This window comes from Phyllostomus discolor, chromosome 3 (genome assembly GCF_004126475.2).
Source record: "Phyllostomus discolor isolate MPI-MPIP mPhyDis1 chromosome 3, mPhyDis1.pri.v3, whole genome shotgun sequence".
In the NCBI taxonomy this organism is placed as follows: Eukaryota; Metazoa; Chordata; class Mammalia; order Chiroptera; family Phyllostomidae; genus Phyllostomus; species Phyllostomus discolor.
The window spans coordinates 210,304,628-210,331,371 of NC_040905.2; the positions used below are offsets into that span (position 1 = coordinate 210,304,628).

The following is a 26,744-nucleotide window of genomic DNA, read 5'->3' on the forward strand; positions in this document are numbered from 1 at the left end:
ACGTGCACACTAGTAACCCAGACATGGGTCCCTAAATGAAAGGAGAAAAGTTCCTACACCAGGCTGAGACTTCGCTGCTTTTATTTGAACAGATGACCGGGGAAGACGAACAGAGCGTACTCTGGCAGGCAAGGGAAGTTCCCGATCCTTTGGGGATGGTTTCAGTGAACCGACACTATAAACGAGCACCACTCCGTCAAGTTCACATCCATTCACGGGCTCCAGGTACTGAGGGGCAAATTCGTAGTCAGGATTCAGGCACCCACCGCGGCCAGCAAACCGACGGAGCTACTTTTTGGAACCAGTTTTGCACAGCACCAAAAAAAAAAAACCCAAAAAACAAAAAACTTCATGGAATGCTGTGCTTTTAAAGGCTAGCGTGGCCCGCCCCCTGTAAGCCTGTTTCAGAGTTGAGCTGGCTCCCTCCGGGGGCTCCTCGTCTGGAAATGAGCTCACCACAGGGGACTAGAAAGGCTAGCTCTTCATTCACATCGTGGGTGATGGGCCCCGGGCCGTGACCTCCTGCCGCTCCCTGACTCGGGCCCCCTGGGGGCAGGGTCAGCCGGTTTTCCGGCCTCCAGACTTAAAAAGGAGAGGTTTGGTGCAGGCTGAGTGGCCTTATTGATATTATGTCGGCAGAAGTGTAATAATTCTGAAGAATTTTGAGTTGCAAATTTTGAAAAACCAGGCTGACCGATCAGGGTCCTGGTTTTGGTGCTGCATTCCATCCGTGTCGGATGTGATGGGGAACATCTGGGGGAGGGGGACCCCGGTCTCTCAGCTCTAACGCTGCAAGTGGCTGAGACTCTGTCGTTATTTAAAATCAGGCTGTCGTTCCCTAAAGGTCACAAAGCTCCCCCTGGGTGGCCCCAGTGAGCCATGGCAGCCAACGTGCTGCTGGAATCGGTGACAAGCGCCCGTACCCCCCGCCGGGCCCTAGTCCCCGGCTGCGCGGCCGCCACCGGAACAATCGGCTCCGTGCTGACTTGAGCTTGTAACAGGAGCCCGCAGCGTGGAGACCAGCGGCTAATTTCCCATTAGAGGGGACGAAGGACGCGAGTAATTTTCAAAGCCAAATAAAAAGAACCTCAACCCGACGCCTTCATCCTGACCCCTTTATAGCTGCTCTGCATGATCTCAGGGCGGAGTCTCCCTGTAACAGGCACAGACGCGGACGCTGGGCTGGGTACCGGTCTGTGCAGCCGACAGTTTCACTCCCTGCCCCGCCAACTCCCAAATGCAAATCCCCATGTGACCCAGTTTCCTTTAAAGATGGTGAAACATCGTGTTTTGTTCTGGCTGCAGTTAATCCTATGAAACCAGCTAGCAATTCTAAAACGATTTTTGCAGTCCATTCACGCTTGGAGGCTTAACGATGCAATGGTTTTTTTTTTTTTTTAAATCCCCCCTTTGCAAAGCAAGGGGCTGGGATCCGGGTCTGTGGGTGGACACAGACCCTGCTCACTGTCCTCACAGCCCTGCCCGCAGGCTCAGCTGAACCCGCCACAAAACCCCGGCCGGGATGGAGCGAGCTAAGTGTGCCGTTCCCGCAGAGGTCTGCCCAAACAGCGCCCGCAAATCGGCCCAACTCTGTGAGCTGTCCCCGGGGAGACCTCTCGTCCTGTGGGAACACCAAGTGGGTGGCCGACCACACTCTCCCAGATTTCAACTGGTGGTTTGGGGTCAAGTAGGCATAACAGGGTCATCAGGCCCTAACCATGACCTTGACCTGGGGCAGGCAGAAATACGCATGCTCGGTACCAATAAAAGAATCTTACTCGCTTCTTGACTCGAGAAGGGGGAGCTTTTATTTAGGACTTCCTCCAAAGCGGACGACTGTAAAAGTCAGCCCACTACCGCGGCTCACTCAATGGACTCAGCTACAGAGTGGAACCTCCTAGGGTCGTTCCATCTGCGGCAGACACGGGAGGTAAACAAGAGAGCCGAAGTCTTCCGAACCCGGGGGGCCGGGGGGGGGGGTGTGCGTGGACTTTGCCACTCGGAAACACAGATCAGACGCCACAAGGCCGCGCTGCTGTTACCTACAGATGCTGCCAGAGGAGAAACGTGTATCGGATTTCATACGACACAGTCAGTGAATTGGCCGTTGGCAGCTTTCCACATAAAATTTCACCAGCGAGCGAGACTCGGTAATAATAGTCAAAAGCAGACCAGGGCGGTCGGCGGGAGACCCCTACGTCCGCGCGAGCAGAGGGGGTCACCGGTGCGCCCCGTGTCCCGTCTCTTGGAGCACCGCCCGCACCGCCACCGCTGTGGGGAGAAACGACTCCAGTGGCTTTTTTTTTTAAGTTTTTTTTTTAAAGCTGTATTAAATATAAGTCTTAGCACCTTTGGCATTTTTGTCCAAATAGACTTCGACGTAGGAAGTGGGGACATAGCCCTCTTCGTCTTCGCTCCGCCGGATGCGGGTCCACCCGTCCCCTTTGTCCTCCTCGATGACGTACAGCGTTTCTCCTTCCACCACGGAAATGGTTCCTTCGTTCTGACCTGGAATGGCAGCATCAGACCCGGTCAGGTTTCCGGGCGGGTCCCGGGCCCGCCCCGCCCCGATCTGCTGCAGCGCTGAGGTCTCGAAAGCCCCTTAGGGAGGGGCCACCGCCCTGCCGTGACCCCGCCCTCCTCGTACGTGCCCCGCCTCCTCCGCACACGGAAGCTGCCTCTCCCAGATGCGCGCCCGCCCACTTTGTTTGCCCGAGAGGGACACCGCCCCCTCCGTGCCACCTGCACCCCAGCCCTTGGAGAGTCTTTTCGGGACCGGTTCATAAATACAGGAGGCACGCACGGAATCATCATTGTTCCCTGCTACCTGCTGCGACCGAGCTCATTGAAAGCTGCTCAACTGCATGGCAAAAGGCAAAATTTGCAGCCATCAACATAGTAATAATAATAATAAATACTATCAGCAGAACAAGAGACACAAGAGAAAGATCGGGAAGGTTTCATAAGACAGGAGTCGGGTCGCCGAAAGCGCAGGTGGCCGGGCCCAGCCAGGCCGGAAGAGGCGGGTGACGCAGCGGCGGGGCATTACCGTCGAACGTGTAGAGGGCTTTGCACGTCCCGATGGCTGGCAGGGGCTCCTCGTCGTCGAACTCGTCGTCGAAGTCCAGGGCGGGCACCTTCACCTCGCTCTCCTGACTCTGCTCCTCCGTGTAACTGCCATCCGGGCTGCTCAAGAAAGCAAACCGCGCAGCAACTATAGCAACCGACCCACCCGCGAGGACGCTGGCCCCGCCCCGCCCCGCCCCGCCCCGCCCCGCCAGAGCGCAGCGCCCGGAACTAACACGGGCTCCAATCCTCCTGCCTCCCCCGTGGCGTCAGACACCGCCTCGTGGCAGGGGGGAGTCACAGGTCCACCGTCACAGACACGTGGGTGCTCGACACGCGCCTCACGCTCGTCTGCAGACCCCAGAACCGAGAAGCAAAAGCGGCGCTGCCCGCCAGCCAGAGAGCGGGCAAGGCTGCGTCCATACGGTACCTCTCCCGGGCCTGCGCGCAGTTGTTGACGGTCGGGGTGCTCTGGGCGTCGTACAGCCCGCTCTGCCTGCGGGCCTGCTCGCCGCGGGCTGGGAGCCTGCCTTCCACCTCCGCCAGCCAGGCCTGGAAACAGAAGCCCCGGGGGACCCGGGCCTGAGTTCAGCTGGGGGCGCCACCCTGGAGTCCGGAGCCGCCAGTCGGGGCTGCTCTTGATCATGGACTCGGACACAGAAGGACCACACGGGGGCGGGCCCCCGGTGTTTTGCATTTTATAAGCGGACTCAATGGCGGCCAGCTGCTTCCACCCCGTCCTGAGCAGGAGAGGTGGATGTATTTCGGCACCTGCCCACAGGGGGCAGGCGAGACACAGGGTGCCTTGACCTCTTGGGCATTGAACGGCTGTGGTGATTTTGGATAAATCACTTTTAGTTCCTTCTGGGGTTCCCCCAGTACAGTGACCATGAGGTCACACCAGGAAGCGTGGGGGCACTGCCACTCTTGAGCGGTGACTCAGTGTGAAAGCCACACTTCCCTTTTCTATTCCCTTCTTTTAAGAAGGGCAGCTTTTTCTTTTTTAATAGTGAAGAAACTTGTACAGAGGACATTGAAGTGGATAAAATTACCTTCAGTAACATTTGAACTAGCTGCACTGCTCGGTTTCAATAGCCACACTGCTCAAAAGGCAAAAGATGGCAAATGATCGGAAAAGGGCATTTCTGGGCTCCGAAAACTCAAACATTTAGTACTTATTGACAGAGTCCAGACACAATGAAAAAGCCCTATTTGCCCTTCATTGATAGAAATAACCTATGCTTCCCTGGCTGGCGTAGCTCAGTGGATTGAGTGCGGGCTGTGAGCCAAAGTGTCACAGGTTCGATTCCCAGTCAGGGCACATGCCTGGGTTGCAGGCCATGACCCCCAGCAACCACACATTGATGTTTCTCTCTCTCTCTCTCCCTCCCTTCCCTGTCTAAAAGTAAATAAATAAAATCTTAAAAAAAACAACAACACTGGAGCCACATAAAGGCCACTTCCAACAGTGCCCGTCTGAAAGGACACCGTTAAAACAGGATGTGCCCGGACGCAGACACTCAGGGGCGACCCCCCGGTGTCCCCAGGGGCCTCCGTCCCGGGGAAGGAAGGGCCCGCCCCCGAGCCAGCTCCCCCCTACCTCAAATTTCTGGGCCTCCAGACGCAGCTTTTCTATATTTTGGTTGACTTCTGCTAATTTGTGGTCCAGACTGGCCGGGTCTCCCATCTGAGGGTTCTTTAGGTAAACGTCTTTCATTTTCGTTATAGCATCTCTGAAAAAAAAAAAGAAGGAAGTGTGAGCCAGGTGTGGGAAGGTCGCTGTCGCCAGCCACGTAGAGTCCGCAGTCGCCTCGGGAAGCGTGTGAGTGGGAGGACCGTGTCTGAGTGTGGCCCGGACGGGGACGTCGGGGTCAGTGCCCCCTCAGGAACTTCTCTCTAGGGACCCTGCCCCCCAAGCCCGTGTGGTCCAGAGACGGCGAGGGAAGCTTCGATCGCCTTTTCGGAATGGGGTCTCCCCCTCGTCTTCGGCGAGGAGGAAACACGAATCGACCCTGCCCCTCCCTTTGCCCCAAACAATAAAAACAAAATGCAAATACGTTCCACGTGCGCATGCTTCGCACAAACCAAAACTACAGCTGGCGTCGTGGTCTTTGTGGGCTGCGACCTGTTCACTTCATGAAGAAACTTAGCTAATGGCTTTGACAGTTTTACGGTGGGACCCACTATGTCGGCTGCTACGAAATGGACCTCACAGTGGGTGCCGGTGACGGGCAGGCAACAGAGCTTCCAAGCTACACACGCAGGACCCCATGCCCCTCCTGAACTTGTGCCTGGGGAGCCCCCCCCCACCCCCCGCACCCCCGGGGCCTGAGCGAGGGAGCCCCAGGGGAGCAGGGCGGGCTTGCTCGGGGTCCCGCCAGCACCACAGAACTCTGCCAACAGGAGCTCTGGCTTCAAGGGGCTTTCGGTAGGGCGTGATCTGTTACAAGTCTAGAGCAAAGGATTCTGCCAATTTTAACAAGTTTGGGCAAGAAAAGCTAAGCCAGTGGTGCAGCGCGAGACCACACACCAAACCCTATTTTGAGCCGTGGGAAAGAGTCTAACTGAAAACACAGCACTGACAGGAAGAGGATTTCCACGGGTCCTCAACACCTCTCCACCCACCTTCTCGCATGGCAGCCCGGACGCCCTGCCGGCCCCTGGGGGCTTCACAGAACTGCCCCCCCGCCCCAAGGCCACCGTCCCACGAGAGCCCTCGGCGCCCTGCAGTCCCAGCTCCCTTACGTGGCTCCGTCTCCTTCCTCAGACAGCATGTCTCATGTCTTGTGCTGCTGTGGGGTTAAGGTTAACCGGGTCCCACGGCCAGGACCCCAGCGGCAGGCAGATTTCTCTCCAAAGGGTTGGACAATGAGCCTGTCAACACCCTATAAAATGTCACCACAGGTCCCAGAGTCCTAACTTCTCGCTCCTGTGTGCAAACTACCACTGGCCCCTTAGCAAACAGCAAGAGGTTTACTTGGTTTATATATTTATAAACACTCTTGTGCTTAGTTCTACATCGAATAAAAAGCACAAAGAGAAAATGGGCATTTCCTGAAATATATCCTAATACAAAACGAGAACAAAGTTAATTATATGTGTGCCATTTCTTATGCACTGAACCCGTGTTTGTAAAATGACAAAACGACCCGTTTTCCCCATTTTCCAGGAGCCGCTCTAACAGAGGAAAAGAAGAGAAAGCTGCCTGCTTTGCACGCATGGAAACGGCACTGCCTCCCCTTTTGTTTGCTTCTGGCATCGCCGAGGTTGAACCTGGCTTCCATACAGCTCGGTTCCTGCAGGGCCAGCGTGTGGCCTGTGCGTGGGGCATGAAACCTCAAGTTCAAGTCTCTGGGAGAGGAGTAATCCCCCCGACTCACTCAGTGAGAACGTGTAACTTAAGGCCAGAGACAATTAATAAAGGGGTCTCCAGTCCGGATCACGAACAAACATCCCCTAGGCGGTGTGGAAGAGGCGCAGCTTATACACACAGGGAGGGAAGTGCCAATGAAAAGAGAGCACATCTTTCCACATCTCTTCCTCCCCGGGCACCCATCCACCATCCCCAGGAGCAAACTCACACAGCAGCTCAGAAAATGGGGCGCCCTCCGGTGGGAGCCAGGAGCAGCCAGGACCTGAGACACCCCTAAGGGCAGGGCGTGTGTGTGAGACGTGCTGTGACTTGTCCTCTGGAGTCCTGTTCACGGAAGGACGAGAGGGCGTGAGCGCCTGCGGGAAGGCCCGTTGTCACTCACCCTTGACCAGAGGGACAAGCCCGCTGTGGACCCAGAGCTGGGATGTGGGGGCCAGCAAGCGGGTGGGAGCCCGGTCTCTTTTCCTCGTTTGCACAAGAAAACCAACCGACACACTCATGATAAGAGAGGTTATCCTATGTATTTAGTTCCCTAAACTCAGAATAAAGCCTGCTGGTCAACCCGCTCCCAGGCAGTAATAAGGTGACCCAGCAGACCGCCTCCGATACAACCCGTGGCGGAAAGAAGCGCTTCTGTTAAAATCTAGTTTAGGACTTCCCGTCTTTCCAAACGGAACTTGAATTTCTTCGTTTTTCCTTCTTCCTTTTAATTTTTTTTTCTTTTAGTGATTCCAGAGTGGGGAAGGGAGGGAGAAAGAGAAGGAGAGAAACATGGATCGGCTGTGTCCTGCATGCGCCCCCGACCGGGGACCAAACCCGCGACCCAGGCATGTGCCCTGACAGGGAATCGAACCCGTGAACCTTCGGTTTGCGGGACGTCGCCCAACCAACAGACACACACCGGCCAGGGCTGAACTTGAATTTCTTAATGGCCCACTCTACCTTTGATCCACTTCCTTCTGAATGTCTTTGTTTAGTTCATCGACTTTCTGTTGGAGCTTTTTCCTTCTCTGCTCAGGTGGGAGGTTGCTGAAGTCCTCCGGCGTGGAGCCCTGCAGATGCAAACAGAAATAAGCCAGAAGGAGCCTTGCGGGAGGACCGGGAGGCCGGCCTGCAGGGCGGAGGGCGGAGGGTGGAGGCCCCAGGCCCCAGGCCCCAGGGGGTGCGCACGGCCGCAGGCCCTTTCCCACACACCAGCCCAGAGGCAGGCGGAACCAGTGCATGCAAACCAGCCCCAAGGCCGCTCCGGTAGCACAGAGGCTGCCCGGGGGCATCTCCCAAAAGGCAGGAGTGATGCTGCAGGGAGGAGAGAGGAAGGAATACTCCTGACCCCGGGGAGGATCCGAACACCAATTTTGAGACAGATCCTTCGCTTCACTGCCAGTGTTGGTGGCAACACTGCAGTTTCAAGGAAGCCTGGAGTTTAGGTTTTCTTCCTACGAAACAGGGGTGCGTACCCCCCACCCCCACCCCGTCCACTGCTCCACGTGGCAGGTTCTGCTCTGCCACCCCGCTGCCACCCCGCTCCCCGGTCTGAGTATTCCTTCCCGTCTCTTTGCACAGGCTGAGGCCAAAAGTTCCCATCCCCGGGAAGTGACAGATGGGACATCTAGTTCCTCAGAGGATGTGGGTGAAAAGGACATTTAAAAAACAGATCCCCCACCCCTCCCCCGCCCCATGTGCTCTCCGGCGGCCTGCCGCTGCCGCTGCAAGCCTGGCCGCGTCTTTCTGGCCGTTTCTGGGTAATCTTGGAGATTCACAGGGGCTGCCCTCCCACAGGGCGCGGGAGCAAGCTCAGCTGCTCCCAGTCCGTCAGAAGTGTATTTCGATATCTTGGTTCCCTTGAAAGGGAAACAACTCCCATCTTTCCCCTGTGCGTGCGATTTGAGCGGAACGCGCCAGCCGTGAGCTTCTGGACTCACGTGCGTGCTCCTGCCAGAAGCTACGTGGCGGTCAAGTGCTTTTACTGCAGTGAGGCAGTTTTCATAAAGAAAGAAGAGCTTATGTGATAACCACAGATCAGCCAGGGCCTTTCTTTAGATGAGAGACTTGACTTTGGAGCCGACTAAGGGCAGGTGGGGCTGGCGTGGGGAGTGGGTGGGAGGGAAGGGACCTCCAGGATGTCACCCCCCCATCGGGCTGAGGCTGCCAAGCAGCTTCCCCGGGGGGCTGGCGACTCAAGTGCCTGGGCTGCTCCTGACAAAATGCCAGGAGGCTGGGCTGGCAGCGTGTGTGATTCAGCAAATAGTTTAGTGCCAGGGCTGCACAAAGACAGACCTTTCCGCTAATGCTCTCAAAGTGTGCATGTGTGAGAGAGGATGAGTGTGTGTGAGTGTGTAAGTGTGTGTGAGAGAGAGAGAGAGAGAGAGAGAGAGAGAGAGAAGATGGGAGTAAAACCAGACAGCAAGTGACTGCTCCCTAATGCCACACCAAGGAAATCCAATTCACCTCTACAATGAAAATGCAGCAAACTAATCTTCAATGTAAAAATAAATCCTTCCCATATACTGTTGTGTTAGGATACTCGAAACCTGGGTCACGGGCTCTTCCATTCGCTCAATCCCACCGCTGAGCCTGAACGCCCAGCATTCCTTCTTGTGTGGACTCAGGGCAGGGCAGCCCGCCCTCCGGAGCCGCGGTGGGCTCTGCTCGGTGCTGCTGCTCGGTGCCAGGACGCCACCGAACCCAGGGGGAGACACACCGGGGCAGCAGCCGGGCCCCGAGCAGCAGGTGCGGCCGTGAGGTCCCTGACCCTCCCTGAGCCTTACCACGTGCTGAGCCCAAAGGAACTCTTTCTGCAGCGACAGGAATGCCCCCTGTCTGCCCTGTCCCCTCCGGTGGCTGCCCGTGGCTACTGAGCACTTGGACAGTGGCTGGGGCAACGGTGGAACTGAGTTTTAAATTCTGACTGTTAATCAGCTGAAGTGGAAACAGCTACCGGTGGTGGTGAGTGGCTCCTATACTAAAGGGCTCGGGGCTGGGCGGGACAGGTGTGCGATTCGAGCTGGTGTGCAAACAGCTGCAATGAACCGAGTGAGTAAAACACACGGCAGCTGCGACTCACTCACAGGTGCCCCAGGCAACAACAGTGCGAGCCTGGTTATTCGCAGAACTAAAGTAATTCAGTAATAAATCAACGAGTTCTTTGCAGTGGATTAGAAAGTCAGTCTAACGGGCCAACCGGGTCCCTCTCCCTAGGTCCTCCGTGTTTCTGCGTGGTTCTTTAAAAGCTGATCTCGGGGACTGTGCCTCCCACCAACTTCGTGCTGCGCGTGGAGACTCAGGTCCTCGGCTTCTTCTAGATCCACAGAAACTCAGGGTTTCTGCAAGTGTCTGCAGGGGTCACTTTGTCCAATGAGCTTTCCGAAGCCTGAATTCCTTTCAACGATGCCCTGACCCAGGATTCATTTTGCCAGGAAAGAATTTATATGTATAGCTTTGAGTCAGAACACATGTCCCAAAATGCCCAGAGCACCTCGGGGTGCAGAGAATGGGGGGGCCCTGGCCTTGTTGTATGGCATCTGGAACCGAACACGTGCTCCCCAGGGACACCCCTCCCCCCCCCCCCCCCGCCCCGAGGAGCATGAGAACAAACTGCTTTTTGAGATTTACTGTTTTTGCACCTAAGCCGTGTGTGCGTGACACTTTACTTCTTTATCGGCTGCAGAGTAATGGTACACAGCAACAATTCAACGCCAGGCTGGTAAAATGATTTGTCTCTCAAATCAGACAGACTGCCCAATATCGTTGTCTTCTGCTGGTAACACCCCAGCAGAAGGACAAATAAAGGGCAAGGAGGAGCCCCTGGCATCTGAGAGACGCCCGGTCAACGGGTCCAGCGTCTCCCAGATTCACACTGGAATTGAAGCATCTAGATTTCTCCTTCTTGTCCCCGACCAAGGACTTGTCTCGAGATTTTTATCTCGGTCTAAGAAACGGTCAATTCAATAAAATATTCGCTTTCTCTAGGTTTGGGCCGGTGGCCAAACCCGGCATCTGGCTGCAGAAACCCTGTACACGCGTGGGTGTGTACACAGTCACGTGCCCATGTGTACAGGACAATAACCGTGAACGGCTCCCTGAGTTGTCAACGGCGGGGCGCAAACCGCTCATCGAGTTCCTGGCTGAATTGTCACCGTGTGCCACCGCCTGTGATTTCAGGACAGTCTCCGCCGTGAGGTTTGAAAACACCATGTAGCTTATGCACATCTGAAGTGTAGTTAGGGTTATGTGGGTTACAGTTTTCTTTCAAGACACGTAACGATTAGTTCATTTACTAGGGCTACACGGTTAGGTGGCGAGAGCCCGGCACACCGAGTCGAACAGCATGGAAAGGCTCGGGGTGCTCTTTCCACGGGCCGGGAACCCCCCCTGTGGCTTCTTGAGTCAGCCATGCACAGGGTGCTTATGCATTTAGGTAGCGCCTGGGAGACGCCAGGGTTTCCGCTGTCACAGGCGGCCTTGGACCCGAGTTTGAGACTGGGGTCACCCCGGCTGTGCCCCCCGGGGCTCCCAGAGGATGTCCTCAGCTCTGTGGCTCATGGGAAGGAGCGTCTTACCACGATTCAATTTAATTTTATTCTAAATGATCCAATAAATAAACTCCCCATTACTTAATATTTACGTTCATGTTTAAATAAAGCTCACCAGCGTGTGTCATCCTCTTAAGGTCCCAATAGTGAAAAAAAAAAAAAAGGGAAAAAGAACAATCCCAACACCCAGATCATGAGTTAAGCATTAATGTTCGTAGCAACTGGAAAAGATTAAGGTCCATTAGCCTCTCAGCCTCGGTGTTCCGAAGGGGTGACCAGGAAAGGGACAGGAGCACACACACACGAGAGCAACGCGAGTCGCCAGCGGGCTCTGCGGACGGGCCGCGAGGGCGGAGCACCCACAGACCGCGCAGCAGGAGGCCCGGCCGGACTCGGGGCATGCAGGGGTGGCTGTGCTTACCAGCTTGAGAGAAAGCTTCACGTGCAAACGGAAGGGGGGAACGGGGAGGGGAGAGAGAGAGAGAGAGAGAGAAACAACACGTCAGAAGAAGACCTCGGCCGGCTCCCCCGCGTCGTCACACACATCCATCTGTTGCCTCGTGGAAATGACTCGGGGCGGATCTGTGCAAAGTTCCCACGAGGGGCCGGTCCCCGCCGAACCCTCCCCTCGCTGCCATGCCGCCAGGGCGAAGGGCGGGGTGGAGCAGGGTTCCGGTTGGCAGTGCCCTGGGGTCCCCATCAGCCCGCATGGAAACCGGAGTACGTGTTGTCGTCAGGGACAGGAAATGGTCAGAAAACACAAAAATAACCGCCCGGTCTTGTGTTCACCAAACTTGCTACGGACTACGAGAGTCTGAAAACCAGTGACTCCTACAACGCACAGGTTGTGTGTTCCTGTCGAGGAAATGCAATACAGATGAACACTGGCTCTCTCACAGGCACCTGGGCAAACTCTCAGACTGGTGGGCAGGGAACCAAGGGCTGGAAGCTGCTCTGAGCAGTGGCCTCCGGGAGCCAGGAGGCCCCCGAGCACCAGGCCGGAGGCAGAGGGACGAGGCTGTCACCTACCACCAGAGCACAGGCACACCAAGGGGCATGACCACCAGAGGCTTTCCAGGGACCTCAAGCCCCCGCCACAGGGGCGACGTGGCGTTTGGGGAGCTCAGTGGGAGCAGCTGCTCTGGAAAAGCCGGCTTTGGGAACGAGAGAACCACCTGGCTCAACGGCCAAGGGCTCCTCCGCCTTGCCGTGGCTTCCTTGACCAACCACCTGCAGTTGGACCTTAAGGCTAGCAAAGGTGTAGGGATTCCCGGACCCTAAACAGGTTAAATGGCATCTCCAAGTTAGGAAAAGGGACGCCTGTGTGTTCACGAACAGGTAAGACCCGTCTGTGGCTGCCGGGCAGTGTCCTGAGGGATCCGTGCGCACACTTGGTGCTTAGCTGTTATCAGTCCTCAAAGTTCGGGCCGAGGGTGGATCCTGAAAGCAGGATCCAAAAATACGTCGGAGACCAAGTATCGCAGAAAGTGCCCTTTCGTGTTAAATTAGGAGGGAGGGTGTTCAAAACTCCCTAACCATATTCAGGAAGCCTTATTATCGGCATTGACTCAGAGTTGACACTTCTTTGTAAATAGGCAGTGAGCTTTGGGAGACATTGCCTGCCTGAAGAAAGAGAAGATTTTAAGGGAAAGAGTTGTGGGATGAAGCTTTTGAGGGAAAAGGTGCAGACAGCCCCACGCGTGCTGTGCTGCGGGCAGCCGCCGCTCCCTGTTCCCCGCCCCCTGCCCCCTGGGAACTTGGCACAGGTCGGTCCGGTCACCGCCACCGGAGAGCTCCTCCCAGACGACACTTACGGGGCACAGCAGACGGATTTGCAAACACCTTCCCGACCACAAGCACACGGCCACAGACAAATGTTTTCTCACACGCCACAGCCAAACATCGCCGAGGCGGAGAACCGAGATTTGAACTTGGCACACACTGTCTGCTCTCTGTGGGGCTCCTTCTGTTATTTCAAGTTACGTACTCTTAGGCCTTCCAAACCACGGGGACCCGATCATCAGAAGGAACAGCCTAGGAAGATTAGCGCTTCGTTACAGTAACAAGGTGTTAGGGCTGAGAACCGCTCCCCACAGGAATGGGCCACACCGAATCGTGGGACGTGTCCCGCTTCCCCGCCGTAGACGGGTTCTCGGTTTCACGCTGTAAGTCAGCCGGTTAGATCACTTAGAATTAAAAACCGAATCGTCTGTTAAGAGGGCATTTTTAAAGGCCAAGTACGGGGCGTGGCGAGGCACCCGGAGAACGGAAAGGCTGTCAGTGTCGGGTGACAGTTACGGAGCCTGGGGAGCCACGAGTGTCAACAGCACAGGCGGGAACACAGAGCTGGCGCGTCCATGTGTTACGGGGCAGTCACAGGTACTAACCTCAAGTTCACAGAAAGGGGACAGTGACAATAAGCGGCTAAGCACTGTGTGTAAGGTCCACGGGACACCATGTCCCTCCTCTAGGACCTTGCTCATGCTCCACAGATTTTGGCACGACCCCCTTAGGGGTCAGCTGTCACAGGAGTGGACACGGGTGACCATGCCGCACAAGTGCCATCCTCCTGCGACCACGCCCTGCGGTTGCATTTTGGGAGGGGAGGCTCTGCCGTAAAAGCCACCCCGGTGACATCTCAGACGGCAGCCGCCGTCCGTGAGGAGGGCATCAAACCAAGCTCCGCTCAGCGACATTTTTAGGAAGTCTGATCGTTATTGGGGAGTTTGGTTCCTTTTCCCATGCAAGTTTCCCGGAGGGAGTAGCCTGGGGCGGAATTTACACAATCAGGCTCCCCCCCCCCCCAACCCCCGTGTCCAGGTCTCTCAATCGAGAATGTCATGTCTCGGTGGAAGCATTAGCGAGTGTCCCCGGGTCCCCAGTCTTGGCGGTGTCACTGGGGTTAGTGCCTGTGCCGTGACTTGCGAGCCGGCCGTCACGGGTGAACTTACAACATAGTCCCTAGCTTCAAAAGCATACGTGGGTTTCCCTATCGTCCTCTTCGTGAGTTCTTTGTGAACACAGAAAGACTGAGTCTGCCAATAGCCAGCGAGAGAACAAGAGAACACGAACAAAAGGAAAAATAGTCGGTGAGGGTTCTCGAAATCACGTGAGCAACTTTGATGGCATTTTCCCGTACGGTTCACTCTAAACCACGGGGCAAACAGGTCCATATTTAGATTTAGAAGTTCCTTTGCTCAAACTGAGGAAAAAAAAAATCTCAATTTAAGACAATAAAATGACCCTCTGTAGATTGCAAATTGACAACATACTTTCTGGGGTAAGGATAAAATCATGGTTAATAATGCTCAAGAGGCATGCCAATCTTTAAAGATGGTCAGCGCAACAAAGTTTTCTTACGAGTGTCACCAGTTTACAACAAGGATACCGGTTTACAACAGGATAAATATTTTATCCTGTTGAGTTACTTAGAAACAAAATCAGCTGAGAAGCGTTTGCACAAAATGTATACATTTTGGTAACAGGAACAAATTATTTGAATCCGGACCTGAGAGCTGCAAACAGGGTCAAATGCAAAGACACATTCAAATCACAGAGTCATTACCTTCCCGGGGTACTTTTCCTGACTTTGGCACCATAGTCTTGAAGTTAAAAAGTAGAACAAACAAAACAGTAGCCAGGACTGAGTCATTTTACTCATGGATCCAGTAAACCGTGTACCTTCGGTTTTGAAATTGCTTTAAAAGAAATTATTTCCCCAAACTTCCGATTTGGTTCTTGTTTTCACTTCCTGATCTTACTTCCACGATGCATGTCCTTCGTCATTTTTTCCTGTTCCTTTTTCTTTTCTTTTCTTTCTTTCTTTTTTTTTTTTGCACAGCTACTTCCTGAAGGGACATCAACTCTCACCCCAACTAACATAATAAGGGAAATAAAACTGTGTTTCTATTTATTTACTAATATTTTGAGAGTGTGTGTGTGTGTAAGAAAACACACTCACTGTTCAGGACACTGTTTAAACAGAGCTTTGCTGAACACAGATTCGAGGAATAAGAAACAATATTCATCTTGCTATGGTAAAAAAAGAAATGGGGGGGGCGGAGGGGACCTTTAACTCTATCTCACTGTGTTCTGGCGTGGTTTTTTCTCGCCACCCTTTGCGACACTTACTGACCACTGTACTTCCGAAACATTCAGAGAACAGCAGGGAACAGTCGGAAACCCCGTGCGACCCACAGGCTGAGGCCGAGAGAGGAACACAACGGCTGCGGGGACACACTGTCACCAACAGCCGGCACCCTCCACCGCGAGGGGCCGCAGGACCGTGTGGAGGTGTTTATTACAAATATCATAACCGAGTGCCCGTCAAGGCCTCGGAGGTGCCGGTGGTGGGTTAACTGATGTACGGTTTCAATGGCGAACCGTCCGGTCCAGCAAAAACACCCTGGTCACAGGGGGCAGGTTCTCCAGGAACCAATGGGGACGGCTGGGGGGTTCTGAGAGCCAGGGCACTCCGGATCTGCCTGTGGGGCCGGGCGCACCCAGCGTTCCCGTGGAAGGGCTCCTCCCATGCAGCTGCCCTCGGGCTCTCCCCACGGCTGCCCCGACGCCCCCGGGAAACGGAGCTTCCCAGTCTGCGCCTGGTGGGCCGGGGGCCGGGAACACGGCAGCTCCTCCACCAGCTGTGCTCTGTTTATCACTCCGCACGTAAAGCCGTGGGGTCTCCGTCCCTTACTTGAACGGGAACAGCTCAGTCATCTATTACATATTTGCATCCTTCTTTACACGGGAGGGAAAAGTGGAACTTGAGTTTGTGCCAGCGCACGTCCCGCCACAGCTGGGCAGCGGCTTCCTTGGCACCGGCCCCCAGAGGCCCTCTCCGGCCGGGTCAAGGGGCTGACTGTCCACTCCTGACGGCCTCACTTCATCCTTCGCTATAAAGCATGCTTGGGGGCAGCTTCGGCTGGACCAACAGTTTAGCTTTATTCGGGACACGACCTGTCACTTCATTCAGATCTCCCTCCACACTGCCATCTACTCTGGGTGGGTCCCGGGGTCAAGGCCACGGAACCTGGGCTGAAGCGCACGCAGTCATCCTGCAAAGGGCGCGCCCGAGCCTCGGCCACACCCGCTGTGGGTCGCCTGCGTTGGGACGGTCTCTCTCGCTGCGGACAGACGGATGCCCCAGCTGGCAACAGGCTCCCTGGCTTCGATGCCTGGCTGTCCGTCCTCCTTTTCCAGGCAGACGTTTTATCAGGACTTTTCGCCAACATCTTCTACGCTCACCCCAACAGCTGGAGAAACCGCGCTCACCCTCGTTTCCCCTGCCAACCCCCAGGCACAGCCCAGAGAGTGGTGTCTTCACCCAGTTTGCACCGGCCCAGGAATTACCCAGAAAAACCTCTGCACCCTGCCCTGCCTTCTCACACCCCATCTCCCAGTCCTTCCGGAATGTCCTACAGACAAAAGGAACTCCGAACTGGCTGGCCCTCTCCTTCCTCCATCCTGCTATCCTGCTTCCTCTCTCTTCCTCTTCTCCCTCACTGCGCACCCCGAATCACAGGTTCTCGTTGGCTTTGCGTTATGGGAAGCCGCCGTGGGTCCATTCACAAACAAAATAAGTTATGCAGGACGAAACATGCAACCAAAGGGGCACGAGAGAGACGGGACTCGGGAGCAGGACTTACCCCTCGCTTTAGGCTCCTGAAGCAGTGGATTTTGGGTTTGGAGGTCATGAACTCGTTGAAGCGATGGGAGAGGGGTTCCTTTGGCTGCTTGGGAGACTGGGGGCCGTTGGGAACAGCAGAGGGTGAGGCAGAGGCGGGGGGAGGAGGGGGAGGCTGATGGGGGGATGTTAAAAGGGACATAAGCTACGTGTGAGAGATGGAGCAGTGACAGCAAAAATCAGAAACGAGAAGATAAGACACAAAACAAAAGTGAGCATCAAATCATATTTGAAATCCAAAGCAAGTAAAACACAAACCATTACATATTCGGGGCCATGGTCCAAAAGAAAACATGGAGGACATGTCACAAGGAGGAGAAGGATGAGAGTGGGGGGTTTCGGTAAGTAACGCGACAGAAGAACAGCAGGAGATAATCCACAGGCCGCTCATGCAGGCAGGCATTCCCATGCAAATTATCGTTCTAATCGGTTACTCCGATCCCGTGGAAGCCAGAGGGGTATGTATTTCGGAACCACCTAAACTTACACGGCTTGATGGGAGAAAATGAAAGACCTTAGAGGCTAAAGTTGTGAAAACAGCAAGACAGTTTTTTTTTTTTTTTTAAGAATTAAAGAAACTTAGAGTCCATTGCTCTAAGGCGAAAGCGGCAATGATGCGTTCGTCATCTCATCGGCCCCGGTTAATGCCAGCATGCACCTACGCACTACACCGTGAAAAAGCAAATGGAAAATGTTCATGGACCCACATGTTAGAGGAACTCAAAACCAAGTTATTTAAGCCCTGGGAACAAGGTCAATTAGACAGGCTGGTCAGTGGTTGCGGGAATTCTGCACACGGTCCCCTGTCCCGGCCCAGGCAGCCAGCCGTCTGGGACGCCCAGGAGCGCTGGTGAGTGGCGGAGGTCGGGAATCTGTTAGTGCGGGTGACACGGTAGAGGGACAGTGCATGTGAGATCAGACAAATGGCCATGGCAAAGGGACCACCACCGAAGAGAAATACTGTTTTCCAAGAAAGTAACACACTAGTTTTTCGTTTGTTTGTTTGTTTTGCATTCGGAAGCTACAGGCTTAGAATCCCAGGTGGCTGTTGTGTTCTTTAAGACTAGAAGACAAAGTCAAGACCTGCCACTCGGTCGGACCCCTTCCGCGCCGGGCACCAGCCGCCGGGAAATACCTTGTTTTTCTTGATGAACGGCCACAGCTTCCCTTTGGCTTTGCCGCCGAACTTGGGCTCAGCTTTGCCCTCCCCTCTGGAGTTGGAAAGGCTGTTTTCCGACACGGTGCGCTTCATCGGCTGAGTGTAGTCCTCAAACTCGATGTCTCCGGGTGGCTCGAACCCCGACTTGTAAGCCTCTATGACCAGCTGCGAGTCCTGAAAGCACACCCGCCACACACAAACACGCTCAGGGACATGCCGGCGCCCCCCACAGCGAGCCGCGCTCACTGCAGGCAGGCAGGCAGGCGCTGCTTTCAGGGGGTTCCGCTGATGGATGACAGATATTCTTCCAGATGCGGTTTTAGCATTAGAAACAATAATTTGTCAAGTTACATGCCGAGCTGAAGTTTGAAGATACTTTCAATAACCAGTTTTCTGCACTTGGAGAAACAACTATTAATTAAGATCAACTTGGCTAAAAACAGAAACATTGGGGCCATGATTAAGCAATTCCCTTGAAAAATACAGTAATCCAAAAATCTGTTTCCTATCAGAAGTTCTTTTTTTTTTAAGATTTTATTTATCTTTTTTTAGAGAGGGAAGGGAAAGAGAAAGAGAGAGAGAAACATCAATGTGCGGTTGGTTGCTGGGGGCCGAGGTCTGCAACCCAGGCATGTGCCCTGACTGGGAATCGAACCTGTGATGCCTGGCTCGCAGCCCGCGCTCAATCCACTGAGCTACGCCAGCCAGGGCTCAGAAGTTCTTAAAGCAATCTAGCGTATCCAAAGTCAGAGCAAAGAGCAGATAACCTCTCTACTTTCTTGGCTTGTTGTGATGTTAACTTGTTGCCTGATTTTACTCCACGGACCTAACCACGCCGTCTCTCCTCTGCTCGAGTGTGCATTCTCCCGCCCTTCCTCCACTCCATCCTGCTCCCTGGCTGGCTGCTGCTGAGTGAATCAATGAGCCAAACGCCTATGCTACAGCGCGCCCTCGGCTAGGGACACTGGGTTCAACACGTTCTCAGGGGCTTCCGAGTCAGGTGGTGGGGACGAGTGTGTGAGAAAGTCACAGCCATGGTGTCCTAAATAAAGAAATGGCCCCGGCCGGTGTGGCTCCGTGGATTAAGTGCCAACCTGAGAACCGAAAGGTCACCAGTTCGATTCCCAGTCAGGGCACATGCTTGGGTTGCAGGCCAGCTCCCCAGCTGGGGGTTGTGTGAGAGGCAACTGACGGATGTATCTCTGGCACATTGATATTTCTCTCCCTTTCTTGCACCCTCCCTCCCCTCTCTCTGAAAATAAATACATCTTTAAAAAAAAAAGAAATTGATGTATAGATGAAATATTACCAAAACGCATGTGATCTGTGATAGCATTCTAGTTCAATGATCTGGTTTAAAAAAAAAAACTAGAGAAGGAAATTTGAAAAGATTTCAACTTAACATAAGCCCATCTTTTAATTAGCCACCGTTATTTTAGCTAATTGTTTGTAGGTCTCGCACAGACTGTCAATTGTGTCCCGAGAGCTGTCACCCTTCCTTCTCACGAACAAGAACCGTGGCTCTGGGCGGGGCGCCCTGCCGCGGGGCGCAGAGGTTCACACCTCGGTGTTCTGCGGAGCGGAGGGGGCCGCCTGTCTCTGGCCCCTGAGGGCTCTGAGACGTAGCCTGAAGCACAGTGTGCCATTTTGGGAAGGCTCTTTAAAGGGACAGCACGGGCCCGCCTGCCTGTTCTGCTTTCTGGAATTTGGATGCGATGGCTGGAGCTCCGGAAGCCATTCTGGGTTTCCAGTTTGCATCACCGAGAACTGAGAACTGGGAGGAGGAGGAGCCTGGGTCTGTGAAAACGAGGACCACCTGCCGGTGCCCTGGCGAGACCCTCTGCCCGTGGAAATCTTTTCCGTGAGAGGAAAACTAACCAGCCTGTGTTCTTGTCGTGCGAGGCTCAGCCTCCCCTGGCAGAGGAGCAGTCCCGGCTGTGCTGGGGACTAGGACCTTCGTCTGTTCTGGTGAAAACCTGGCCGCCATGTGGCGTGAGGGGGAAGTCCCCTTATGTAAATAAACCAGTTCGGACTTTCAGGTCCTCGTGTGATCAACACACTGCGCAGAGCGGGGAGAGGCGGGTAACAGCGCTGGGGGCTTTCTCCCCTGACCCCTGGTCCCGCTGACATCGTCCTTCAATCACCTCTTACCCCCAAGTCTGCGCTCCGGGGGACCCTCCTGAACTAAGGCCACCCCAGCCCCCTGGGCGTCACTCCCTATCACCCTGTCCTGCTTTATCGTTTCCCAGAACGCTCTAAATACTGTTCTCATTTGTTTTGCTGTTGTCCGTCTCCCTCTTCGGAAATGCACCTGGCACATATAAGTGAGTGAGTAGGTTCGGATGTGTGCCGGGACTGTGCTGGTTCTGGGAATCAGAGGAGCGGGGGGGGGGGGGGGGGGCGGGGGGGGGATGAGGGCTTGGGGCTGTGGGGGGCGGGCGCCTTCACTCCAGGGCCCTGGGCGGGCTGCGGCCTCCCTGAGTGTAGGGCTCTCCTGGGTGGCTCGTGGTGAGGACGACAGTGACAGGCACGGGATGGAGCAGGTGTTCAGGGAATCGTTTCCTAAAAACGCCATCGGCGTTTCTCAAGATGAGAAATTTAAAAAGGAACATCACAGTAATTAAACAGAAGTAGGCAGAGATGAAGAAGGCACGAAGAAATAAGAACTACAATAAGAACAGCTGAGATCAAAGCGGCAAGACCCTGATATACCTTATCCAGAACCAAATCCGCGAAAGATAAGCCTGAAAAGCACAGCAAGAACACGGCAGGGGTGTCTGGGAAGAGGAACAGACTGTGCGAGCCAAACTGACTTGTGTGGGTTAAGAAAGATCCGACCTTTGGCTTCCCAAAGGACACGGAACAGGACGAAACAGTCATGCTAAGGACCGGAAGGAGGTGAGGCCGGGGGTCGTGCAGACATCTGTGGGAGGGATACTCCAGGCCGAGGGAGCGGCAAGGCAAGGAGCATGCTGGGAGGGTTCAAGGACCACCCACGAGGCCGCTGCGGCGGGGGAACTGGGGAGATGCGAGAACTGGGGGTGTCAGGAAGATAAACGGGGAGGGAGTTCAGGGTGTTACAGGTTAGGCTTGGAGGCTCCAGCCGACCTTGGCTTTTCCTCTGAGAGAGGTGGGGCGGGGGGGGGGGTCCGGGAGGAGGTGGGACATGATCTGACTTATTGTAATAGGGTCCCCAGGATCAGTGTGAAGAATGGAGCGGGGCCAGGGGCAGGGGTGGGGCAAAGGAGGAGAGAGAGGTGGGCGTCTCCTGCGGTCCCCCAGCCTCCTTCTGCGTAACCCCAGATGAGGGAGCTCCCGGCCCAGGAGAGAAACAGTGGGGGTGGTGAGAACTACTTGGCTTGGAATGTGTTTTGAAGGTAAAGCCAAGGGGATCGGCTGATCAAACTGATACAGGTGTGAGAAAAGGGGAAGGTCAAGTCTGACCCCCAGGTCCCGGGAGGACGGACATGCCAGTCTCGGGACAGTGAAGGCCGTGGGAGGAACTGGTCTGGTGGGAAAGGTCAGCAGTTCGGTTTGGGATGTGCCAGGTTCGCGGCACCTGTCAGACATCCAAGCGGACGGGCCCCTTGGCAGGTGTGAAGATGAACCTGGAATGCAGGGCAGACGGCCGGGCTGAACCGTAGAGTCAGTTCAGAGACGGGACGCACCGCTCCAGGAGGCCACAGACCCCGCAGAGGCCGGGGTGTGAGGAACAGAAAGAGCTAAGGTCCGAGCCCTGGAGGACCCCAAGGTTAAACGACAAGAAGACAGACCAGCAAAGGAGACGACACCAGCGATGGAGGATGAAAGCCACCACCGTGTGGGCTCCGAGGAATCAAGCGAAGGGGGAGCAGGTGAGCAGGGGCCCAGGCTGCAAACAGGCCACCAAGACGAACTTGACTAAGAACCTGAATGAAGACTCAGAACAGACACTTGGATTTAGCAACACACAGATGACAGGTGGAGAGAACGGCCACCGATCACATGGAAAACAAGGCCCCCAGATGTGGGGGGGCGGGGGGCAGCCGTCTGCACATCCAGGCGGCTCACAATTCCCAGACCAAACCAAGGAAAGGGAAACCTCCACTCTGACACAATCCTGAGCAATTGTACGACCTCAAGGAAAAAACACATTTCCGAGCTTCTAATGTAAGACACTGAAATCAGGCCTGTTTCAGATTCTAACCAGCGCCTGACGTCGGCAGAGCGGAAAGCCAAAACGCACAGGGAGGCGGCACTTTCCAGGGCTCGGCTCACGCACCCCGGCCTCCTTTGGAGAGACCCCCCGCCCCCACGCCCCTGCCACAGTGATTTCCTGGTGGCGATGGGGATTCTAGGTGGAGGGACCCGAGAGGGTCTCCCTGAGACCACTTCCTCCGTCCGCTCAGCCAGGCCGCCGGAGCCGCCGAGAGCCTCTGACCGGGCTGTAGCTGCAGAGACGTGTGGACGTGACCCGTCAACGGCGATGAGAAGTGGGACGGGGCTCCTGACGCGGCAAAACTCAGACGGAGGGGAAGTGGCCACCGTGGGAAATGACTCCTGACCGCCGAGGGCCACGGCCTCCCAGGAGGAGATGGAGGAAGGGGGGTCACCGGGGAAGGGGGCGGGGCATCCGGGACCGCAGCCCGTCGTCGGGGGCCAGCCAGGCTCGCAGCACGTACGTTTTTCTGGTCGATGGCCTCAGCGGCCTTCACGATGCCGTCCAGGCACTTGCCGATGATCGGGGTCACCTGCCGGTCCACCTCCGCGTAGGTCTTCATGGACTCTCCGAGCCGCACTATCCTCCTCTCCTCCATCTCCTGTATTTGCTGCAACATTCAAGTTCAAGTACCATGAATGTGGCCACCGCGGTGACCCAGCATTTAACTGTACACGCGTTTTGTGAATTAGTCGTTAGGCTGCCCAAATGTGTGCTTAAGGCAATTCCACTCCGGTTTCAGCGAGAACCCCCAGTTCAAGCATGTGCATTGTCAACACCGTCTGGTATCAGGTGCCGAGTATGCCCTGCACCTGTGACTCACTCTCTCACCCTTTCCCAAAGGCACCGTGTTCGGTTCACTGTCTCCGCCCGCCCCAGGCTGGCCGGTGACTGGCACGCCTCCCCGCGACACGGTGGAGGCCCTTGTTCCCTGCACGTGCAGACGCCGAGGAGAATATTGATTATTTTTTCTACAGCCGGAACTGAAGTTGTAAAAGATTCTCAGAGTGGGAGGACAGGTAGATGCCTCTTCTCAAACTATGTTTGAAAACACAGAGGAGCCAAAAGAGAAACAATTCAAAGAACGGCCACCTGTTTAAGTCATGCCAACTATGGATGATGCTTTGATTCCTACAGTTAAGTTGGCTTTTTTTTTTTTTTTTTTTTTGCAACCAGAACGGTCCCTTTAGCAAAGAGAGTGTCGATCTAAGAATCACAGTTCTAGGACTGCAGGGACAACTCAAAGGCTATTGATTAGTCTTGAGATTAATAGTGTATTTCCCTTTACTGCTAGTCGATGCTTCTGGACGTGAATGCTTTACAACGTGGTTGAGTTAGAGGGAGTTTAGACTCATACGAACCCGGGGAACGTGAGTCCAGCCATCAGGTCCCAAAGCCACGTGCCTCCCAGGAAGGCCCGTCGGAGGATGTGAGCCACTCACCTGGAATATGGTGGGGATGTGAGTGTAGTAATACTCGCGCTGCTCGTGGTTGAATTTCTGGAGAATCGACGAGTAGTCCGCCTTGCTGTCCTCGGCCATTTGGTGACGTAGCTGAGCTTGTTGTCGTGCCTGAGGACAAAAAAATTGAGAATATCCCCGTGTTTACAGAGGCCAAAGAAAAGCCTCGAGTTGCAAACCAGAGGGGCTGGTCTCCAGTTTACCTCAAGTGCGTTGCAGTCCGCAGGAGCTCTTTTTAAGTTTTATTTTTAATCACAGTTTACATGCAACATGGTTTTGGGTCAGTGTCAGGTGCGCGGTATAAGGGTCAGATAATCACGTACTTTACCAGGGGCTCCTCCTCACCTGCTACTCCATACCCACCTGGCACCACACGCAGGTGCTACAATGTTGTCAACTACATTCCCTGTGCGGGACTCCACATCCCCATGACCGTTTCGTAGCTACTAATTGGTACTTCTCAACCACTTCACCTTTTTCAACCAGGCCCCCAAACCCCCTGCCCTCTGGCAACCACCTGTCTGTTCCATCTGTGAGTCCGTTTCTATTCTGTTTGTTCATTTATTCTGCTCTTTAGACTCCACATTTAAGTGAAATCATATGGTGTTTGTCTTTCTCGGTCCAACTTATTTCACTTAGCATAATAATACCCTCTGGGTCCACGCATGCTGTTGCAAATGGTAAGCTTTCGTTCTTTTTCATGGCCGAGTAATATTCCACTGCATATATGTACCACATCTTCTTTATCTACTTGTCTACAGATGGGCACTTGGGTTCCTTCCATATCTTGGCTACTAATAGCATAGCAAGTGCTATTATTTTTAAATAAAATGGTTTAGAATTTGAATTTACTTTAGGTAAGGATGTGTATCGTCATTTGTCACAAAGCTAGCCCTTCGCTGTCTTAGCCTGGCATTCCTTTCTAGTTAGACAGGGACGTGAGTCACCGTTCTTCGTCACCGCACTTGGCCAGAGTCACAGACTTCTGTGTTCACATGGCCCCTGTGACAACCTCCACCGATCACCCTGGCTGGTGTGGCTCAGTGGATTGAGTGCCGGCCTGTGAACCAAAGGGTTGCTGGTTCGATTCCCAGTCAGGGCACATGCTTGGGTTGTGGGCCAGGTCCCCAGGAGGGGGCGCATGAAAGGCAACCACACATTGATGTTCCTTTCTTTCTCCCTCCTTTTCCCTCTTTCTAAACATAAAGAAAATCTTAAAAAAAAAAGAACCTCCACACATACATACATATATATATACATATTCATATACATATTCTGTTTTTTTGAGGAGGAGATGAACAAATCCATACTTTTAAAAATTCAGTTCTCAGTGGGGCTCACGAACTAAAATGGCATAGGAACCACTGATCTCAATGGACCTTTCTAAACCCCTCCACGATGTGTATTTTTAGTATCTACTTGAAAGAAGCAGGAAGCACGGCACCCTCTTTGTGCTTTTTAGGTGTGCGTGTGTGTGTGTGTGTGTGTGTGCGCGCGCACGTGCACACTATTTTGTGTTTCACCGCGTGGCTTTTCTCCTAAATAACCGATTACAAAGTTCACACGTGGGTTTCTCTCTTCTGAGTCCTGCTCTGGTTTATCACGTGCCCACAAGAGAGGGGCACTCGTTGACAGGTGCGGAATCGATTTTAAAGCTCCAACAAGAACGCCCGTGAACTCTGAAGCCATGCACAGACACCAGGGATCGTGCAGCTGGTCACACCAGCTTGCGTCCACGCAGCACGTTGGAGGCTCCCCGGATGCACAGAAGCTCACGAATCTCTGAGACCATCTGAGGTCCACGGGGGGCAGACCCGCGGCCGCCAGGTTCGGGCGCGGGCTGGCCTGCGGGCGCCTGGGCAAACCTGCCCCACGGAGCCAAACGCACAACAGGAAAAGGGCCTCGTTCCAACATAACCAAGGCAACTTTCTGTTTGTTTGGCTTTTGTTCTGTTTTACCAAACCCAATAGTTTAAAAAAAAAAAAAAAGGAAAAGGAAAAACAGGCACGTTCAAATGTAAACCCTAAAAAAAAGACACCCTGGGGTAGCTCACCCCCCTTTTTATCTGATCGCTGATAACATCGCCTGCTGGTTTTCGGCATCTCGGCGTTTTTCACCGGTTTCCTGCCTCTGGGACCTGCAGGCCTGACCTGGTTTTCACTTCCCCAACTCACTGACTCATACGCATTCTGGTAAAAGCCCAAGGTGGTCACTTAAAGAACCTGACTTGGTTCTCTTCTGCATTCACACGTAAGTGCTTCCCAAATCAAGGTAACCATATCAATATTTCCAAATGAATTTCCTCATTACTGGGGGTGGTTTAGTTTCTTAAGGCCCCCAGGTACCTCAAAGCCACAGGGTCCACTTCTCAGCTCCCCTTGGTGACCTCGGCTGCCACACTCTTCCGCCTGGTCGGCGGCCCGTGAGCTCCCTTCTAGACCATATGCTTTGTTCGGCTTCTGCTGCTCCCGGGTCCCCCGGTAAATGCATCGCCTAGGCCGGCAAACACTGGGGGCCCGGCCACCCCCAGGGCTGTGCCCTCCTCTGTGTACACGCCCCACCCCTGACTTGCTCGCACTCCGTCTGCTCCTCTGCAGTGACCAGCATTTCGAATCCCTCTGCAGTTCGAATCCCTCTGAACTCTTCCAAGTACCTGGACTTTTGTCATTTGTCACTTTGTTATGAATATGGGGGAAAAAACAGGGAAATTCTCAGTGTTTAGACCTCAAATGTCTAAAAACTTCTCGGTTTCATTCACAAACATTCCTCAGAAAAGCACAAAAGTCCAGGGCGGGGGGGAGGGGGGGGTTGTCCACCTTTTCCATAAACAAGAATTAACAGGCAACAAGACAGTGAGCCCCTGTATTAGTTTTGGGGGAATGATTCTGCCCTGGCTAATTTTTAAAATGGCTCAGTTCTGAACCAGAGGACAGAACGCCATTATAATGTGTACACGTATGTATGTATTTACACGTGTACACACACGTGAGACCACAGGAGCCGACAGTGCTTCCTGCCCACGAATCCAGCACACAGCCAAGGGATGCTTCGCTGACGAGACTGGCCCGGTGGGGGTGCCCCAGCACGGTTTGGATGGCAGTGTCTGTGATCCTCCCCACCCCCACCCCCGGTCTGCAACGAGACCTCCGCTTGGGCCATCTGATTCCTTTTGGAAGCACGTAATCGTTTCCTGATGTCCTTTCCACACTGTTTGTCTGCAGAAACTCGAGCACGTCACGAGGGACCACGAGAAGCAAATGGAGGGAGCA

At 54.3% G+C, this 26,744-nt stretch overlaps 1 protein-coding gene across 19 annotated transcripts in view; it reads right to left on the reverse strand.

The window, feature by feature from the left end:
- Positions 1-26,744, reverse strand: part of FNBP1 (formin binding protein 1) — a 115,391-nt gene that overhangs the window by 4,336 nt on the left and 84,311 nt on the right. Inside the window, exons 7-17 of one of the 19 annotated variants that reach the window (XM_036022359.1) lie at positions 23,457-23,585; positions 22,478-22,624; positions 17,793-17,990; positions 16,620-16,802; positions 13,923-14,006; positions 11,393-11,407; positions 7,382-7,491; positions 4,667-4,799; positions 3,497-3,618; positions 3,050-3,186; positions 2,350-2,508 (exon numbers count right to left, since the gene is read on the reverse strand). In XM_036022359.1, the coding sequence (XP_035878252.1) occupies positions 2,350-2,508; positions 3,050-3,186; positions 3,497-3,618; positions 4,667-4,799; positions 7,382-7,491; positions 11,393-11,407; positions 13,923-14,006; positions 16,620-16,802; positions 17,793-17,990; positions 22,478-22,624; positions 23,457-23,585 (1,417 nt within the window). Of the gene's footprint in view, positions 1-1,785; positions 2,509-3,049; positions 3,190-3,496; positions 3,619-4,666; positions 4,800-7,381; positions 7,492-11,392; positions 11,408-13,922; positions 14,007-16,619; positions 16,803-17,792; positions 17,991-22,477; positions 22,625-23,456; positions 23,586-26,744 lie in introns of those variants that run through there. The other 18 variants (XM_036022358.1, XM_036022362.1, XM_036022360.1 and 15 more) reach the window with 18 other exon arrangements.